Source organism: Mobula birostris, chromosome 8, assembly GCF_030028105.1.
Source record: "Mobula birostris isolate sMobBir1 chromosome 8, sMobBir1.hap1, whole genome shotgun sequence".
NCBI classification, from domain to species: Eukaryota; Metazoa; Chordata; class Chondrichthyes; order Myliobatiformes; family Myliobatidae; genus Mobula; species Mobula birostris.
This window is the reverse complement of record NC_092377.1, coordinates 34,845,135-34,866,945: the sequence shown is the minus strand read 5'-3', so window position 1 is coordinate 34,866,945 and position 21,811 is coordinate 34,845,135. Positions and strand designations below refer to the sequence as shown.

General features: G+C 38.9%; 1 protein-coding gene across 3 annotated transcripts in view; it reads right to left on the bottom strand.

Annotated features, from left to right (window-relative positions):
- Nucleotides 1–15,186, bottom strand: part of prkcea (protein kinase C, epsilon a) — a 651,762-nt gene extending 636,576 nt beyond the window's left edge. Inside the window, exon 1 of one of the 3 annotated variants that reach the window (XR_011886793.1) lies at nucleotides 14,036–15,186. Coding sequence is in view for 2 of the 3 variants with exons in the window: in XM_072264998.1 (XP_072121099.1) it covers nucleotides 14,036–14,383 (348 nt within the window). In the remaining variant the exon portion in view is untranslated. The remainder of the gene's footprint in view (nucleotides 1–14,035) is intronic. The other 2 variants (XM_072264998.1, XM_072264999.1) reach the window with 2 other exon arrangements.
- Between the last annotated feature and the right edge of the window lie 6,625 nt (nucleotides 15,187–21,811).

The window sequence follows — 21,811 nt, the reverse complement described above, 5'->3', positions numbered from 1 at the left end:
CTGTAACACTTTATTCTGTATTCTGTGCAACACACAAAATGCTGGAGGAACTCAACAGGTCAGGCAGCACTTCTGAAGAGGAATAAATAGCCAATGTTTCTGCTGAGACCCTTCATCGAGACTTTAAAGTTATTACTGACTTCAGGAGGAGAAAACCGGAGGTCCATGAGCCAGTTCTCATATGGGGAACAGAGGTGGAGAGGGTCTGCAGCTTTAAATTCCTCAGTGTTATCATTTCAGTGGATCTATCTGTCCTGAACCCAGCAGGTAAGTGCAATTATGAAGAAAGCATGGCAACACCCTTACTTTCTTCCAAGTTTGCGAAGATTCGACATGACATCTAAAACTTTGACAAAATTCTACCAGTGTGTGGTGGAGAGTTTATTGACTGGTTGCATCATGGGCTGGTATGGAAACACCAATGCTCTTGACTGGAAAATGGAAAAAGTAGAGGATGCAGCCCAGTCCATCATGGGTAAAGTCCTCCTCACCTTTGAACACATCTACATAAAGTGTTGTCACGAGAAAGCGCCATCCACCATCAGGGACCCCCATCATCTAAAGCCATGCTCCCTTCTCGTTGCTGCAATCAGGAAGGTACAGGAGCCTCAGGACCCACACCACCAGGTTAAGGAACAGTTATTACCCCTCGACCATTAGTGTATTGCTTATTTTTTTCTTTTTCCTATTTGCACAGTTTGTTCTCTTTTGCACATTGGTTGTTTGTCCATCCTGTTGGTTATTGATTCCATTATCTTTCTTGGACTTACTGTGTACGCCCACAAGAAAACAAATCTCTGAGTTGTTTATGGTGATATACATGTACTTTGCCAATAAATTTACTTAGAACTTTGAAAGTGGAGGTTGATAAGCTCTTGATTAGTAAAGATATCAAATGTTACAGGGAAGAAAGGAGAATGGGGTTCTGAGGGAGAAAAAAATCAGCCATGACGGAATGCCAAAGCACTCGATGGGCTGAATGGCCTACCTCTGCTCCTATGTCTTATTGTCTCATTGCTTAAAAATGACTCTCAGTTTCTCATTAACAAGCGTCATTTTGGAAATCCAGTTCTGCACAAAATGTGTCCTAAAGTCCCAATATACTCATAAACTATTTATCCATCTCAACAAATTATCTCCTTAATGCTTCATATTCTCTGGAAGGTCATGCAAGCTTTACTTCATTTATTGTTTCAACATCCTAGTTATTTCAGCTCGTCGAAATTCTCAACTGGAGCTTTTGGTAGCAAAGCAGACCAAAAATGGCTCTTCCAGAATAAATGAAAATGATTTCTTGCAAATCAATGCTAGGTTGCTATTTGAAGGATCCTGCACACAAATCATGTACCATAGTTTTAAAACAATTTTTCAATTAAAACTAGAACTTAAATGAACCACTTCAAAATATAGGATAATTTCAGATTGATTTCTGTCTAACTGAAGACTAGCTGACATGCCCTGGACCAAACTCAAACCCTTGCTGAAAGAAGGAACAATATAACAATGGGTCTTATGGGTAACAGTAGTGGAAGATATGGTACAATGGAAGACAAGCTCTCATCCATCCCTATTCTTCATATGTCAAACACCTGGAAACCAAGTTAATTAGCAGCTAGGCAGCTCCTCTATCTCCATTAACTGCTAACCTGGCCATTTGTAGGGATTGTTTTTTTCTAAAGGAAATTACAAAGCATTAGCACATTCTGAGTCCTATTCACAAAATAGATCCCCAGAGCTCTTGCAGACAGATACATCTTAAAAATGCTTATTGCAAATGCCAGTGGTCAAGTCTTGCATTGGTGATTTTTGAATTCTTGTACTGAGTTTCTCAAGATAATGAAATTTGCTGGAAAACTGAACTTTTGCCTTTTTTAATTGGAACATAGCAAGACCTCAAATTAATACAAACAAGATTGGGTAAGATGTTTAAAGGGTCACACTTAGAAATGTTACTTGTACATCGGGAATAACAAATCAGTGACCACAACTTTGGAAGGCACAAGAAATAATTTAGATGCAACAGAAGTAAAATGCTGCATCAGACAGAAGCACCCCAGGCATAGTATTGTCTGAAATTGCATCCCTTATAAGACAAGAACAAGTATTTTATCAACCAGTTCACTGATCTGAAACATTAACCCCAATGTCTTTCTCTAAAGCTACTCCCAAACATGCTAACATTTCTAGCATTTTTCTTTTTATTTATTTTTGATCTCCAGCTTTTGCAATATCTTGCTTTATGATTCAAGTACCCCATCATGTCCAAAATTAAGCATTTTTTTAAAAATTGATAAAGACCACAAGTCATTAGCTACTGAATTCTGAACTGTTACACCATTCAGGCTTCTAAATGATTTTCTGATCTTCGAGGTCAACGACATAACAAAACTGAAAGAAAATTTTCAACATTTGATCTTTACTGTTAATGCACTTTTGAGTTTGGGAAACATTAATTATGCAACCATGACGTGGAAACCTTAAAATAACCACACAAAAGATTAATCTGACTTTTTCTCTGCACTAAGTACCAAATAATGGACTTGTATGGAATTCTTAATATTTATAAACCGCAAGATCATTTAAGATGATAATTATGCAATCTTCTGAGAAAGAATACATATTATAAAAGTGCTTTTTAGGAGTTTAAATCCAACTATTTGTCAATTATTTTACAAAACCACTCATCAGAACAAATTTTCATGGAATAACAATTCTTTCCTTCCCAAAAATGCACAATATGAGGAAAATATCTGCACTCGAATGTAAATTAAGCCTAAATAATTAATCATTAACCCAGCTGGTTGTGTTGATCCCAAAAGTAGCAAAAAATTATTTTATATGTGTCAAAAATGTATCTGTCATATCTGTTTAGACAGCTACCCTCAGAAAAATCCTTTAAGAGGACAGCAAGTGATGCAACCAGAAGTGAAGCATCTGAAAGTGGTATCATAAGAAGAACAGAGATCAAAGGGTCAAATCTTTATCTGCAATGGAGCAAGGTTTTAGTGCTGAGTTAGGAAACACAAAAGTGCCCCATTCAGCTCAGCTCAACAATTAGGTAAGTATTTTGTAACAAGTGTGCCTTCATGGCAGTTGCCTTTGGGTTTCTTTAAAGATTTGCCTGTTATTAAAGCTATATTTGCAAGTAACCCAAGTACTGCTGGCAAGCACGGTTGTCTCAGAGTGGGCCATTACTGCAAAGGCAGCCACAATGATCTTCCAACAGCAGCCCATGTTTGCATACCTGGGAACAGCTTGAAAAGCACAGCAGTCCTGGGTCTGTAGCTGCCTGGAACAAACCTTGACAAAGACCACTGCATTGTTTTGTGGATATCCTCAGTAAATGCACACTGCAGAACAACGACAGTCTTATTCATACTGCAGGACCTCAAGGACAATGTGGTACTGAAACTTAGGTTGTGACTGAAGAATTTGTGGGGGACAGCTTATTACATCACCAATCAGCTGAGGTCTTGCTGCTTGTCTGAGAGTCCTGGAAATGCAAAATACATCAAAATGCGGCAGCCTGCTCACGGCACTGTCTGACAAGATCCACTGTCACCTGCTATGGCACAGCCTTGAGGATATTTTATGCATGCCATTGCCTGATTGCACATACCAGCAAAGAAGGAATTGCAGGTCCTTAATATATTAGGCTACAAAGACATTACTGAGCCTTCTTCAAAGCTCCTGATCACTGAGTTAGCTACATGAATCTTTTGGAAGAATAATCACAAGCACGTCTCATCCTACTGCCCATAGCAGACTCTGGATTGAAGACTCTATAGCAAACAGTAAGATATTCTGACTCTATCTCTTGAAAATCCTTATTCACATCTACCTGTATTGACTATAGATATTGACTACAAAAACTTATGCAAGGTCTTTGTGAGACCTTGATCCTTGAGTTGCATTATTTGCTTGTAGCAATATGGCAAAAGTACATGCAAGCATGTAGTGAACATCGCGGAGTTTGTTTCTATTTAGCACCCAAAGAAAAGACTTGGTGCCAATGAAAGTCAAGATCATCAGTTGCTGAAATTATTATTTCGTGACAATTTGCATATTGCAGTTCCTTAACACAAATTAAAGTCTCATGGATTTTGAGAAAGTTAATTTTGGTGAAATATATTCTGAAATTTCACAAATTATGTAAACATTTGCATTGAAATATCTATTTCCCCACTTTGTGCATTTGACAGATAAAAAAGATAACTCATTTCATTTTTCTTTTATTTGTAACCAACAGCATAAACTCAGAAATTGTAAATGTTTGCATAGTAAACACTGCACAACTGCAAGCACAGACCAGTCCTCAATCTATTTCAATAGATATAAACTGCTTAATTGTATCAACATTATTCTCCGACATGTCGTCTGTTTACGCCACTGATACAAAACCAGAGTAATGAACGAGAATCATTACCCTGAAGAGCTAAATGTAGCTAGTGTGTGTCATAATGCCAATGCAAACCAAAATGAGGGCGCAATTTTTAACTTAACACACTAGCATGAAACAAATGAGGTTGGATCTGCCTCCTGATATTCATTCAATAGATTTTATCTTCCAGTGAAGGTGAATGATCCAATTCTATCCACATCCAGGTGGATTAGGTTACCGTTGCAGTCCTTAAGATTGCAGCTACTCAAAATGTTTCCATCGGTCAGGTTATAACTGCTGTTCAGAGATGCTTATGGTTACTGCACAGTTGCTAAGGGAACAGCAGCTGTTTAACACCATTTTCTCGAACAAAGATGAAGGAGAAACAGCTGCTCTCAGTTTAAAAATTCAACATATTCTGAAACGTCTGCACAGAAACAAGTGTTCTGTAGAAAAATAAGCAATTATCTTAAGATCTTACAAAATCCAAGGCACTTTGTTTTACTTACATCTTTTGGGATACACAGTTAATTTGTAACAAAAAAAAATTCCCAAATGAGATTTTCATAGATTTGGAATTGATGTTACATCAATGAATACCAAAGCCTGTTTTTTTTCTATTAAGCGATTTCCCCTGGAAGTGAGTTGTAGCTTCTGACTAGACAGTGAGTAAAAATATCCTGAAAAGCCAAGACAGATCAACACAAGTAGAAAGAATATCAGAAATTGTGCAAAATTCTGAAGTTCAGAATAATGCAGCTAATTCTGAAATGAATGGCAGAAGTTTGGAAGAAGATTGGGAATGAAACATTATTCAGGGAAAGGGAGGTTAAAGGTGGAAAGAAAAGCAAACCTTTTCAATTAAAATAAATTATATACCCATCTCCCTCAACAATGCTTGGTGCATAAATGAAGTAATATTAGCACTAGAGTACAGATTTAGTGAGTCACACAAATCAATCTATGGTCAAGTTTCAACTGGGTAGAACATTTATCACAACACCTCTGAAAGGCAGAGACAAGAAAATCAGTGATTTCTATCTCTGTTTAAGAAGGGCAGACATGAATTTCAAGGATTACAATATCACCATTTCCTCCTCCACTGAAGACACATTAGAAAAATAATAATGTGTACTATAAATAAATGAGGAGATGAAATAGGTAAAAGCAAATTAATTGACATGATGATTATTGAGAGATACCAAAAAGTTTCAAGGTCATACAAAGGATTTTTTTTATTATATTGGATGCCAAATTTATTGCAAAACTACCTTCAAAAGCACTTTATGGGACATACAGAAATCTTGTAGGGGACTAAGTAAAGACAATCAATTGTCTGCAAATTTTAATATGAACATAACATTTTGTAACCAGATGAGAAGAATGAGACAGTCTGCATTGTTAATCCATCTTGGCCCCAACTAACTCCAATGATCAATCAATTTTTTAAAAGTGTTTATTAGCGGTCAGTGAACACTACGTGGACAGTGGATACCTGAAGAAAAACACGGACGAGAAATGGAAAGTGGAGGTTATAGATGCACTGTTTACAGAGAAAAACAAATGTATATCATCAGGTTTCTGTGCACAAGGCTACCTACCTTCTGTAGAAAACAATAAACGACTGAAAATCATGGAGTTAGAAAGTGCTCCATTAAGTTGTCATGTTTGTTTTGGCTTCCTCTGGCATCTGCTGAATAATGTATGGAAGCGCCAGGATTTCTGCAATGGTAATCTATGTATGTGGATGCCACTTGGGAGATTTATTTTATTTATACTGGAGCGGCCTATGGATGTGAGCCAAAGGTGCAGAAACACTGTCTGTGAGGTTTGCTTCTGCATTACTTAAATTGGGCCTCCTTCAGCAGGTTCCAGCCCATGCCAGACAACCTGGTTCCCTTTAAATTAATTTGCTACTGACTCTCCTTCAGGAACTTTAACCTGTAGTATTAACACCTGTCTGACTCCTGGATAAGGATCCTTAACAAACCCAATGTCCCCTACTAAGCACCAACTAACTAACCAAAACCTCATCTTCCACCAATCTCCAGACCAGACTGGCCCTATAAACATTCAAACCAGACCACCCTTCTCAAGGATTGTCCAACCATTGACACAACATCTTCCCTATCTCCACTTTTGAATCATGTTGCCTCCCTCAACCCCTGGTATCTTTCACCCAACATTGATCTCAACTTAGGTGTAGTTCATGAAGGAAGGTCCTGAACATAAGAAAGACAAACTTAGTGGTACTTGAGGACAAAGACTGACAACATTTCCAGCTTTCCAATGTAGACTGATAGTTTGACTGTTACAGTCTCTTCAGGAACAAAGGAAATTCTTGCCACTAACTTGCAAACAAATAAAGGAGGAATTGTGCAGCAATATCTACCAAAACCACTACTCATTTTATGTATTAATGAACTGAGCTTTGATATACCAGACCTAGTTATCAGAATCAGGTTTATTATCACTGGCATGTGACATGAAATGTGTTAACTTAGCAGCAGCAGTTCAATGTACTACATAATCTAGCAAAGAAAAACATAATAATAGAAAATAAATCAATTACATATATTGAATAGATTAAAACAAAAATGTGCAAAAACAGTAATACTGTATGTTTAAAAAAAAGTGTGTAGCATCCAAAGATTCAATATCCATTTAAGAATCGGATGGCAGAGGGGATGAAGCTGACGGCTTCTGTACCTCCTACCTGATGGTAACAGTGAGAAAAGGGCATGCCCTGGGTGCTAGAGGTCCTTAATAATGGATGCTGCCTTTCTGAGACATCGTTCCCTAAAGATGTCCTGGGAACTTTGTAGGCTACTACCTAAGATTTAAAAGATTGCATAAGATATTGTATCCAGAAACATTTAGGATATCGGCAGACTCTATGAAGACACAAACAAACCAGCAAACACATTTTAATATGTTGAAATGTAAAGCAATTCAACTGTGTAGGAAAGAAAGCATTTCAATATTGTTGAAATGAGGTTACTGGAACAGAGAGACTGAGACTGAACACACTTAATCATTTGAATGAGGCATTGCAGGTCAAGTTGAAAAGGCTGCATGATGGAAAAAAAAGGATCCCTGGCTTTAGAAATAAAAATAAAGGAAAATGTGAAGACTAAAACTTTATGAAACACAGGTGAAAATCTTTTTGACATATTGGGGCCAATTTCAAACATCACAGTTTTGGACTGGGTACAGCAGTGACTTACTGGGCACTGCAGATGAAACAAAACTGACATGAGAGTCTAAAGAAACAGTTTGCTATCCTATGATTGCAAAATAGTCAAAGAAAATTTGGCAAAAATTATCAAAATCACTAACAATTTTGCTGAGAATAAAGGCACCAAAAGAACCAAGGGCAACTGGAGAACCAAAAATTACACAGCAAGTTGTGATCTGAAACGTATAGAAAGACTGAAGTCATCAAAGTCATAATGACTAGCAACGGAAACTCAATAAATATTTCAAAGGGAAAAGTTTTGTAATCAAGCAGGGGAAAGGGACCAATTAGATAGCTCCCTCAAAGAGCCAGCACAGATATCATGGTTCAAACAGCCTCATACTTTGGTCCATTATTCACTGGTTGTACATCCATATGCAGTGTAAGAAAGGACTGTCATAGTTAATAGCCTACATAAAAGCAACACACAATAATGACATAAGAGTAACACATAATAATGGCATGCTTCATTATTAACTATGGATGAACAAGACAAGATGGCAAAAATTACAGGTTGGTTCAATGCAAGTGTTAATACAAGGGATGCCGGTTAATTGAGCCATAGGATAATCAGGGCAGCTGCTTATTTGGGATACCTCTTAAAGAACAAAAGCTAATTGAGAAAATAGCCAGGATTTTCTTTGTTTATTTGGGACACCATGTCTCTTAATTAGGACAGGAGACTGTTGCCTAATCGTTTCTAATTTGCATCAGTCATGTGCACTTGTGTGGCTGTTAAACACTACATAGTACTTCCAGCAACAGTTTTTAAATAGCAACTGTTGCATGTGTTTGGATTTAAAAAGAAGCAATTTTTGTCATTGACAGTTGGCGAAAAATAAGTAGTAAGATAATTCAGATCTCTTTTGCTCACTGCAGTTTTAAGCACTCAGGCTTGGAGATGCCAGAAACGGCCGGGAGTGAAACTGAAACATTTTCAATATTTCCAGCAAGTTAGGAACTATGAAGAATTTGAAGGCATCAACAATCATCTTGAACATTACAATGAAAAAGAAAATTTGTAAGATGAAATTATCAAAAAGCATTGTATGAAGTTAGTCCATAATCTGCACTAGGTATATGCACTAATTTTGTTCATTTATAGTCCATCAAAAGAACACAGTAGCATACACTCAATGAATTCCTCCATCAGTAACTAATCAGAACTAGTACACAGTAGTACTGTAGCACCACTGGTGATACTCTAATGTAGTTCAGTATTTCATTTAAATACATAATTTTTTATTCAGTTGAACTGTAGTTTTAATTTCTTTTTGATGATTTCCATGAAAGTTCAGCTAATTGGGACAGACTCTTAACTGGGTCAAAATGTACTGGCCTCAATGTGTCCCAATTAACTGGAATCTGCTGTATTAGAACATGAAAAGTGCCAGTGTTATGTTACAAATATATGGTACGGGATAAGTTAAACAAAACAGTGAAATCTCAAGTTGCAAGGAGCAATGAAGTCTGAATTGCCCTTGGGAAATCAGACAACTAACAGCGGATAAGATTACACACGTGAAAAGTTTACTTTCTGGCAAATTAATATTAATACACTCTACCTTCAATTTTGTTAGATATTTTTTCAGGAATGAAAATCACAAGCAAAGGAACAATGTTACCCACTGCAGGCCATAATGTAAAGACATCATTACCACTTGAAATCAAGCGATAAAATAAGATGGATAAATTCCAAAATAATGCTATATCCATTTGTTAATAATACCAAATCCGAAAATAAAGCAGTAGCACCTAAATAATTCACAGGCAACAATTAGCATTCATTATAGCCTGTCAGACTTCAAAACACTCAGATGGTTAACATACTCCTTCTCTCCTCCCTTCCCAATTCACAAATAGGGAAAGATACTAAGTTATCATCTTGTCAGACAAGCTATTTTGGCCAATGTGCATTTGAGCACAAAGAGGGAGGATTTCCTTCCCAATCAGAACATAGCACAGTACAAGCACAGGAACAGGCCCTTCAGTTCATGTTGCCTGTGCTGAACACAATAGCAAATTAAACTAAATTTCTTCTGCCTTCTGCCTGGAGGGATACGTTCCATATCCCCCCATTCCCAGCATATTTATGTGTCTATCTAAAAGTCTCTTAAATGCGTCTGTTTTATCTGCTTCTGCCAATACTCCTGGCAGCATATTCCAAGCACCTACCACCCTCTGTATAGTTGCACTGCACATCTCCCTTAAACTTTTCCCTGCTCATCATAAATCTATGTTCTCTAGATTACGATAAATTACTTAAAGGGTAAAGTTCATCCATAATCAATGATGTTCACCAGGTCTGGTAAAAATTCCAGCTGTTGACAGATCACACCTGCAACTCTCAGCTCCACTGAAGTCAATCGAGATGAATACAACTGGTAAACAGTACTTTTGCACAGATTTAGTGATCGTGATTAAAGGCAATATTTCTCCAAAGCACAAGCCACTCAGCTCAACTAATCCATAAAGAAGACAAATATCTTTTACCTTTCTAAGTGCCTAATCTCAGCAGCACTGCCTCCGTGAGCCACTGAGCATCAGCCAAGTCTCCGAAGGAAAAAAAGTAGAAAATCCAATAGCAAATCCCATTAGGCATCCTGACAACTGACAAGGATCCACACTGGCAATGAACTGATGGTAAACTAGCGAACTTTTCTTCTCAGCTGCAGCAAATATGTGGCCGATCAGAATGGATTGTAGGGAGATATGTTTGGAGGTAAGAGAATTTACTTCCCTCTCCCAAGGGAAGATCATACAAATATACTGCTCAGTACATGTATTCCCTACTAATAATTATGAAAGGAAATTTCATATCATTGTTCATTCCACCACATAACTGGGATGAACAGGTTGAAGAAAGACTGAGCAAACTGGACTCTATACGTAATGAAGTTCAGCCAATACTATTGAAATATTTAAGATTCTGAATTAACAGGGTGGATGATGTGAACATGTTTCCCATGGGTTTATCTAGAACATGGAGGTACTGCTTCAGAATAAGTCGTTTATTGACAAAGATAAGGAGACTTTTTTTTCTCTCTCCTATATATGAATTCTCTTGCCAGAGAATCAATGAATAGAATCAAAATGTATATTCACAGATGTTTGAACTGATGGCATGGAGAAAGAGCAAGAAAATGCTGCTGAGGCCAACATTCGATCAGTTGTGATTCAGTTAAATGGCAAAGTAGGCTTGAGGGATTGATCAGCATTGGCATCCATCTCATGTTCTAATGGTAGATGTGGCCTCATCTCCACTTCTTTCTAAAACAAAATATCACTATCCACTATTAACCCAACACTAGCCTCAACTCTGTTAATTAAACAATTAAGATTTGCTTCAATGGTTAAATGAATAAATGTAAGAATTAAACTATTCAGAAAATATTCATTAATAGATGATGGCAAACCATACTGGCAATGTCATCAAGTTTCCTTTAATATATCAGTGCTAAGACATTGCTGTTAAATGCTGGTGGTTTTAAAACAAACCTGCCGCAGTTTAGCTGCTGGCAAATTGAGGACTTCTATCTATATATAGACAAATGCAGATGGTGGCACCATTTCTGTCATATATTCTGTGATGGAACACTCCGTGGGTCGACATCACACAAGAGTCATGACCCCCACTAACTTCAGTGGGGTTTGGAAGGACAGTGTGAAGAAAGGAAAGAAGGTACTGTATTTTTTTTTCAAATTGAGTTTTGTTTTAATTCTCTAAAAGTGATTCAATTGTTTTAGCTAATTTTGGTTTTTAATTATTAATTTTAATAAATCTTCATATCCTTTTTATCTCATATCACTTAAATAAGCTAACATTTTCGAAACGTGAGAGGGATTGGGGGCTGGGTGCAGCACAGCTTTTCTGGAGGTCAAAGGCTTTCAGGGGGATTTTGGGGCCTGTGCTTCTTGATGCCCTCCACCATTTTGGCCTCTGTACTGGAATGCAGGGCAATTCAGTTAGCATCCATAGCAGGCAATTGCAGCGATTGCAGGCATCTGACCCATTAAAGTAGGAATGACACAAAACAATGCAGAATATTTTCACCCTCAAAACCTGGGCAGTCGTCTGATAGATTGAGCACAAGCCCTTAACCTAATAATCACTCCAGGATACTTGCCGTAAATGCAGCAAAGATAGAAGGATAACCTATTACCTCTCAGAGGTATAAATTTTCCATTTCTATCTTAGTCCTTACTTACTTTGCTCACAAGAGCTTGTCTGAGCTTTAAAGGAAATTTCCTAACCATAACCCAGTCTGGAAGGCAAAAATGAAAGTTTAGCAATGCCCTCACCACAGGCACATTTTAGATGTAAGTAACCTTTACTTCCCAATGACAATGCTGCACAATTTCAGAATTATGCTTTACTCAGTTACAGTAACGAAGGTTTAATAAATACTTAGTTCCAGAGAAGAAATTGATATAGTGATATGAAATACACCATATTTACAAATAAATGAAACACAAGGAGGATAAACAAGTTAATCTGGATCAATAACCTCACACAGATCCTATCTTATTTTCTCTGGAACATGTTCTGTGATTAAGATGCCTGCGTCAATTCATATTTTTCATTTATGTTTCAAATATCTGTGCATGAATAATGGTTTTTAGGATCAATCAAAATCAACTGCATTCATTTCTGAGTTCCATCCTTCGCAATGTACACACTAGTTTAAGTGAACATAGTGTCACCTGAGTATTGTAATCCTTGAAGGGTTAAATTATATAAAAAATGTTATAGGAATTTAAAAATTACTTAAACTGATAGACAGACCAGGAAAGGTAGGTGAAAATTCAGAACAAGTGACCATAATTTTAAAATTCAGGAATGAATCTGGAAACACTTAACCACAGAGTGGCAGACATCTGAAAGTGTCACAAAAGGCCTAAATGAAGCCTAAAGTGAAGGCAAAGATTTTGTTAGCTAAACATATCAAAGAATAAGAAAAAAAGTGGATTAAAGGGGTTGAAATACAACTCAGCTATGATCGAATTTATTGGTACAATGGGTTAATGGGGATAATTGGTTGACTTTTATTTGCATGTTCCAATCACTTTAAAGAAATTAGCTTGGAAAAGGAATACCAGCTTGTATTATGCATAACCCTGATGCAAGATGCGAAATACACCAATAGTATTCATAGGAAAAAAAACTGATGAGACTTATTAAATAATTTCCATCTTTTTTCTCTCAACAGAAAATACTTAATTCACACTGTTGTCTTAGCTCAGTGATAGTACAGGAGACGGTCCTAATCAAAACTGTCCTCCTTTGCATAAACCTTCACTTAGGGATGCGGGTGGTGGGGAGAATGGAGAAAATTTCCTTCGGACACTGTGCAGTGAAAATGTGAACACTTTCTTCAGCAGCTTCAAAATGCTCTTACACTCAGTCTATAGAAGATGTCTTTTCCTCAGGATGCAGGCAAATAGATAAAGTGTGACATTTCTAATGCAGTTGCCAAGTTATTTCAATTTTAAAACGTGCATTCCCAGTGCGCTGTTTTGTCCTTAACACCTGCTTTCAAATTCATGCAATCAAATAAGGTAACATTTCACCTTGTTCTGGATGCAAACAGTTTTTTTTAAAAAACCAGTGCACACGGCCTGAATTTCAATTTGCCTGCAGAACCAAATGCGATGCTTCGATGTCTTTTTTTTTAAAAGATGCTCAACTGTATCATTCAGTCAAATCTTTACTTCACGGAAACATGACCTAAATTTAAGTCTATTTACTTTTTTAAGTTACAGTTACAACTAAAACAAGGCAGACTCAATGCTACTGAAATCTCGAAAAAAAATATTTACGATAATGCCTCTGACTACTTTCAGTTTTCTTCGGAGAAAATACCACCGACTGCTGCGGTACACTGCAATAGACCTAAAACATCAATTCCTTGAGTCATGATAATATCTAAATTATACAATGAGCATATTTAGCCCATTAGCACAACAATCCATATTTAGGGACTGGACTTAACCAAATTTAGGTTTAACCAAAGGATTCTTCTGAATGTGAAGCAAATTAGATTAGTGCCACTCAATACATGCACGCGCTGTTAATTTGCTCGTGCATGCGATGTCAGACAAATTAAAGTCAACGGAACATTTAATCCTCCAACAAAACTACTCCATGTCAACCGACAGAAATAAGTATTTGCCGCATTATTTTACTTGTCAGTGAAATATACGGTCATCGTACATGCTCTGTGTTCTCATTAAACTGCAAGTTCCTCGGTGACAGGCGTCGTCGGGGGAGGGGGAGAGGACACTTCAAAACATTGTCAAAACTCTGCATATCAACCCGTTATCTTTACGAGGGTCGGGCAAAATGCGGTGAAGCGGGAATGATATGCTTCTTTTAAGTGGTTTTGTGTATATTTATGTTTACGTTAGCATCTTACCCAGTCTTCGAAGTGTCTGCTGCCATTCTGCAATAGATCCTCGAACTGAATGGTACAGTTGGCCACAAAATCGTCGTAACCGATCGGCGCATCGTGGAAGACGGCCAGCTCGATTTTCCTGCCGTTGCACACGTCGGTAACAAAGTCGTCGTTCCAGGCGGGGCTGTTAGTTTTTTGTTTGGTGGCCGTCTGGCCGATCCTCGAGTCGTCAACGTTGACCGCAATGTAAGGGTCGAGCAGGAAAGTCTGGGGCCTGGAACCCACAGCATGCCTCAGCGACCACGGGGTGGGCTTCAAGTCGACAGCCTCGCTGATCCTGATCTTCAGTAGCCCGTTGAAGACGACCATCGCTCCGCTCTACGGAGAGGGGGTAAGGAGGGTGGGGGAGGTGAGTCCGCCCGCCCGCCAGGCGCTGCCGTCCGAATCCTCCGCTCGCCCGCCTGGATCCACTGCTACTTTTCGTCAAGGAAGGCGGAGAAGGGCGCAAGGAGGAAGGGAGCAGAGCGACTCTCGTACTGAGGGAGACCCTGGACCCACCGGCGGCTGGCTCCTCTATCGCCGGAGCTGCGGTACGAATTGACCTCAGGAAAGCAGGCAGCAAAAAAAGCACCCCGGCCCCTCAAACTCCTCGCTCAAATCCTTGGAGGGAAAACAGGGAGGACGAGGGAAGGAGGGAGGGAGGAGGTGGGGGTGAGAGTGGGAAAAGGAGAGAGAATCCTCCCAAACTTTTTTTTACCACCGAAAATTTGCCCAAATGGAAGGTAATGAATAAGTGGTCTTGTGCTCCTCATCCAGCGGTCCGCATAGCCTCTCTTCCCCCTTTCTGCTTGATCCACACTCAGCCACCCTCTGCATAAGGGGGTTACATGCAGGAAATCGACTTTTTTGTTTTGTGTCCAAACAAACTGGGCTTTTGTTTTTATATTACTACAATGACACAGAGTGAGGGAGGGGACGTAGAGCAATGTGATTATCGCCACTACCTGTTTTCTTTTTTGTTGTTTTTGTTTTCTGGCTGCTGTTGGCAACTCGCGGAGCCAAACTGCTGAGACTGTTGGTAGCTGCGGTGATTTCCTACTCTCTCTCTCTCTCTCTTTCTCTCTCGCTTTCCCTCCTCCTCTGTTGGCCTTGATGCAGGAAATGCGCAAAAGACGTCAGAAAGTCTTCCCGGGCTCCAGGGCTATTCAACAGAGTGTTGTAACCAGCTTTTAAACATCGCCCAGGAATAGTGCCTTCCAACCCAACGATATTTTCACAACAGAATAATCGCAGGAACCCTCGGTGCTAATCTTGTTTTCCTTCCCGTTATGAGTTCAGGTTGCGTTTGCAGTCTACTCCCGTGCAAAGACACTGATTTTAGTGAATGAACACGGTTTACACATTCAATAAATACGTGGTGCAGACAGTAGTAATCAGGTAGATTTACACACATTTGTGGACTTAGTGAGTTGAAGTACAACTAGATATTGTGACCAGACAACTGTCACAAGAAATTGTTACATTATTTTGAATAGGCGGAAAAATATTTTAACCTTTTTGGAATTCCGAAATACATTGTCAGCTTTCCCCATAGAACGTGCAATGTTCCATTTCATATATAACATCTGGAATAAACATAGTTGTGACATTTCATATCTACAATAGCGGGTTCTTAATTCACCGTATTGCTAAATTAAAACCCGCTATTGTAATCTAGATTTTTCAAGAGTTTGGGTGAAACGTTACTGCAGTCCTCAGACGACAGGAGTGGATTGATATTTTGTGCACTTTTTTGTGGGATTTCCCATTCTCATTGCTGCATTCGCAGGAAGGAAGTCAACTCGGACGGTTGGAAGTACAGCCGATTCATAAACTCTCGTATTCCACGCTTTAATTGCGAAAGTTTAAAAGCTGTTTGTTTCAAAGTTTCTACAACTTAAATACATTTTATACTGCATGTACAAACTGACCGATCCAAGATATAATAAAATATACACATTTCCTACTTCAATCTATAATACATTTGCTGTAGTTTCTTTGTATTTCATCTGCTGTTGCCCCATCCGCCACCATTCAACAACCAATCAGCTACGGGGTCTGAGCTTAAAAGGGTTCTACCGTGACAGTTCTGTAGCTGATTGTTATGGGTACTGCATTCACGTCGAGACACATCGCCATACCTTCTTCCCTCCTTGTAAGGAGTATCTTTTTACAGAAGTATTTCCACACATACCGTTACTGAATTCAGGAAGTCGCTGCGTTGCAAGTTAAAAAAAAAATGCTTTCTCTTTCATAGCTCAGTGCACAGCTGGTTGATATATTAAACCATTATACTTTAAAGGTATTGTGAATTTGGAGCCTTAAATTTAAACCGCGAAATAATTGGGGCTAGGGAAGGAAAGATTTTGTAAAAGACCCAAGACCTCGTAGTAAACAATTTCTGCTCCAATAACAATTCCGGCACCAAGATACCAGATGTTAAGGTGCTCCTTACCAAAATGACTTGTAGACATTTGTGGTAATTCAAAGACAACATTTATTCCAAAACAACATAGACATTGGCCTGTTGGCTTTGTTAAGATGCTGAAGGTGGAAAATGGTCTTCTATCCTAGATTTGTAATGTACTGCAACCTTTCCAAAATCTTTGGAAGTTTGAAATATTTATTATTACTGCTAACTTCTCACAGCCTAGGATGCAAGCCATGATCTCTATGAAACTTGTCGTTCTTTAGTTTCATTAGTTTGCATTGTGGTAATAATTGTATTAACCTTTTACCCCTAGATTTTGTACTTCAGCTGAGAGGGTTTTAGTTTCATTTATCACAAAGACAGATACAAAATATTAGTTCAAAATCTGTCCCATTTCCTGATTCCCCAGGAATGTCCTGTTGAAGGACTACTATTTACCTCTATTTACCTATTCTATATTGTGTTAAGCCACAGATCAATCATGACTTCTTGACAGAGAAGGCTCCAGAGTTTATATGCCTGCCTCCTGCTCCTATATTTCTATCTTCTAGTGCAGCTCTGATGTGCAGAGGAGATTTCCATTTGCCAGTCATACTATTTTTTTTTCATTCTAAAATGAAGTCTTCCAATCTATTGAAACTGAATTTTCTGATGATTTTCTGGAGTTCTTTCCTCTTCAGATATATTGTTCAGGTTCTTTTTGCAGAACATCCCATCTTTATATCTGAGCACGTGCAGTCTGGATTACCAGTTATCAAAGCCACTGTGCAGTGAAATGGGGAGCAGGGAGGTTTTTGGTGGTGACTGTCATGCAAATGGAAGCAATGGGTATCAAAAAGAACAATAGATGACTTTTCTAATCCCTTTTTGATGAACAAAATGAATGGTAGTAGCTTTACTAGAAACAACATGAGAAAATCCCAATCTTTATTCCTGGAGCACACCATAAACAACTAAAGTGAAGTTGTCCAATGCTGGCCCATAGTTGTCATCCTGTAAATGAAATGGATATTAAATCATAAACTGTGGTTGAGCAATTTTGTGTTAAATCGATCTCAACCCAAGCTAGGAGTGCAGATGGAAACTTTATGCTCATCTTTCTTGCCTTAATGAACTCTGTGATGCTCTGACTCACAAAGTCATTAAAGGACTTATCGTTTTCGGATAATGAATGAAATTTCAGAGATCACAACCTTATAAGACAGATTTAGGGGCAGAATTAGGCCATATTGCCCATCACGTCTGCTCCGCCATTCCATCATGGCCGATTTATTATCAGTCTCACCTCCATTCTCCTGCCTTCTACCCATAATCTTTGATGTCTTGATCAATCAAGAATCTATCAATGTTCTCCTTAAATATACTGTACCTGATGACTTGGCCTACACAGCCTTCTGTGGCAATGAATTCCGTAGACTAACCACCCTCTGGCTCAAGAAAATTTTCCTCATTTCTGTTCTAAGTGAATGTCCCTCAATTTTGGGCTGTGCCCTCTGGTCCTAGACTCACCCACTATGGGAAACATCCTCTCTACATCTACTTTATCTAGACCTTTCAATATTTGATAAGTTTCAATGAGAACCCCCTTCATTCTTCAAACTCCAGCAAGTACAAGGCCCAGAACTATCAAACACTCCTTATATGTTAAATCTTTCATTCCTAAGATCCTCCTCATGAACCTCCTCTGGACTATCACCATTGCCAGCATATCTTTTCTTAGATAAAGTGCCCAAAACTACCCACAATATTGCAAGTGCAGTCTAACCAATGCCTTATAAGGCCTCAGCTTTGCATCCTTGCTTTTGTAATCTCATTTTGTAATGAATGCTCATTTAGCATTTGCCTTCCTCCTGCAAGTTAACCTTTAGGGAATCCTGCACAAGGACTCCCAAATCGTTATCTACCTCTGATTTTTGAATTTTCTTCCCATTTAGAAAATAGTCCATTCCTTTATTCCTTCTGTCAAAGCCAATGACCATGACAATATATTCTAACTGCTACTCCTTTGCCCATCCCCCCAGACTGTCTAAGTCCTTCTGCACACTCCCTGCTTCCTCAACACCACCTGACCCTCCACCTATCTTCTTATCATCTGCAGACCTGGCCACAAAGCCATCAACTCCTTCATCCAATTCATTGATATTTAATGTGAAAAGAAGCAGTCTCAACACTGATCCCTGTGGCACACCATGAGTCACCAGACACCAACCAGAAAAGGGCCTCTCTATTCCCACTCTTTGCCTCCTCCCAGTCAGCCAATCTTCTATCCATGCTAGTACCTTTACTGTAATACCACAGGCACTTATCTTATTAAGCAACCTCATGTGTGGCACCTTGTCAAAGGCCTTCTGAAAATCCAAATAAACAACATCCACTCCTTTGCCTATCCTGGCAGCAATTTACTCAAAAAATTCCAAAAGGTTTGACAGGCAGTATTTCCCCTTTAGAAAACCATATTGACTTTGGCCTATTTTATCATGTGCCTTCAAGTACCTGATTTATCATTCATAATAATAGGCTCCAACATCTTTCCAACCACTAAAGTCAGGCTTACTGGCCTATGATTTTCTTTCTTCTGCTTCTCTCCCTCCTTAAAGAGTGGAGTGACATTTGTAATTTTGCTGTCCTGAGAAACCATTCCAGAACCTACTTATTCTTCCTAACCAAATCTGTGTCACTAATTAAGTCCCAACCCAGAATTGCTGTTCTCCTAGTGGGCTCAACCACAACCTGCTCTAAAAAGCCATCTCATAGGTGTTTACTAATTCCTTCTCTTGCGATCCAGCATGAACTAGATTTTCCCAAACTACCTGCATTTTGACATTCCCCATAACTCTTGCAACATTGCCCTTTTTACATACCTCTTTGATCTCCCATTATAATTTGTAACTCCCATCCTGGCTACTGTTCAGAGGCCTGTTTATAACTCACATCAGGGTCTTTTTACTCTTGTAGTTTCTAAATTCTACCCACAGGGGTTCTACATCTTCTGATCCTATGTCACATCTTTCCAAGGATTTGATTTCATTTCTTTTTACCCATAGAGTCACCTACCCCCTCTGCCTACCTGCCTGTACTTTCTGTACAAAGTGTATCCATGGCTGTTAAGCTCTCAACTATGATTTTCTTTCAGTCAAGACTCAGAGATGCCCACATCATCATACCTGACAATCTTTAACAGCACTACTAGATCATCTACATTATTCTACATACTGTGTGCATTCAAATATAACACCTTCAGTCCTGTATTCATCATGCTTTTCAACTTTGACCCTCTGGTAAATTTAACTCATCTCACTGACTGCAATTTTGTCCTATCATCTGCTTGTCCTTCCTCGCAGCCTCACTACACACTGCATCTAGTTCTACACCAACTACCATATTCTCAATCCTATTAGTCCAGTTCCCACACCCCAACAAATTTTTTAAACCCTCCCCAAAAGCTCTAGCAATCCTGACAACAAAGATATTGGTCCATCTTGGGTTCAGGTATAACCCATCCTTTTTGTGCAGGTCATACATTCCCCAGAAGAAATCCCTATGTTCCAGGAATCTGAAACCCTGTCCCCTGCACCAGTTTCTCAGCCATGGATATCTGCCAAATCATCCTATTCCTGCCCAAACTGTCACATGCACAGGTAGAAATCCAGAGATTAATACTGTGGAGCTCCTGCTTTTCAGCTTTCTGCCTAACTCCCTATATTCTCTTGTCAGGACTTACTCTCTTTTCCTACCTATGCTGTTGGTACCAATATGTACCATGACTTCCAGCAGCTCACCCTCCCCCACAAGCATGCCATGGGCCTGATCCAAGATGTTTTTGACCCTGGCACCCAGGAGGCATCACTTCCATGTCCACAGAGTCTGCATTCTGCTCCTCTAATTATGGAATCCCCTATCAACTATTGAAATGTTATCTCCTATCCACGTCTCCCCTCCCCCTCCCCATTTCTCTTCCAAGCCACAGTGCCAGACAATGCCAGGGACCCGGTTGCTGTGGTTTCCCCCCCCCCAGTAGTTTTCACACCCCCCCCACCGCCCAAAATAGTATCCAAAGCAGTATACTTATTATTGAGGAGAGTGGCCACAGAGGTATTCTGCACTGGCTGCCTACTCCTTCTCCCTGTCCTGACAGTCACCCCAGTACCTGCCTCCTGTGTCTTAGAGGTAACTAACTCCCTGTAGCTCCTATCACCTCCTCATTTTTCTCTATGAGCCAATGGTCATCTAGATGCAGTTCCAGTTCCTTTACACGGTCTCTAAAGAGTTGCAGCTCAATGCACTTCTTGCTGATGTAGTTATCGGGGAGACTGGATGTCTCCCAAAATCTCCACACTTAACACACCAAGAATATACCACTACCTCCAAGCTCATTCTCAGTGCACTAGCTATGTGCTAACAGCAAAAAAAAACACGTAAAACATCCACCTGTGATTTCCAAAGCCTATTCTCACCTAAGCCTGTTGAGCCAAAGCTAGACCATTCTAACATTGGCCCACTCCAACAATGGCCACTCCACATACACCTTGTTTCTTTTTATTGGCCCCATGCTGATTTCAGCCCACAGAAAGAAAGCTGAAAGCTTCGGAGTTCTTTTCCAATGTTGTGCTACGTCACTAGTGAATGACCTCTTTAGCAGATTTCAGCCTGCAGAAAGAAAGTGAAAGTTCCTGAGCTCTTTTTAAACTTCGCACTGCCTCACCAATGAATGACCCTGATTTCAGCCTGCAGAAGAATCTGGAACAATGAAGCACGCCTGCTTCTGTGATTAAAATAGGCATGAACAATTCTAGTCTTGAGTATTAGTTTACTTAATATATTTGTATCTGTTTTAATCAATATGATATAATTTTGGAAATGGTAATCACTTGCAACTTTCAGGGTAAAATATAACATTCTATAAAAAGAGACATTCTAATTCATTATACTCAATGTTTAACAACACTTCAGCAACTAATTTCAGTGTTATTAGTGTTTCCTTGCAAACCATATTTTTAATAAATGCATTACATTTAGTTCCCTAAATTCCCAGCACATGTAAACTTTATTTTATTGTGACAGTCATATGTTGTCTAGGTATATTTATCAACCTACTCATGTAAATAAAGGATGGAGGCAGCTTTAACATTTTTGCAATTTATAAAGTTCTTAAATTATATTCAAAATGTTAAAAATTTGGGCCTGAATTTCCCTTACAAGTTTCTGCATTCAAATAGCTTCCTGCTCATCATAATGCCATTATAGCTCCTTACTTTATCAATGATAGATGTAGTTACAGTGTGACAAGCATACACAGATAGATTGCATAGTACAAATGAAAGTTAATA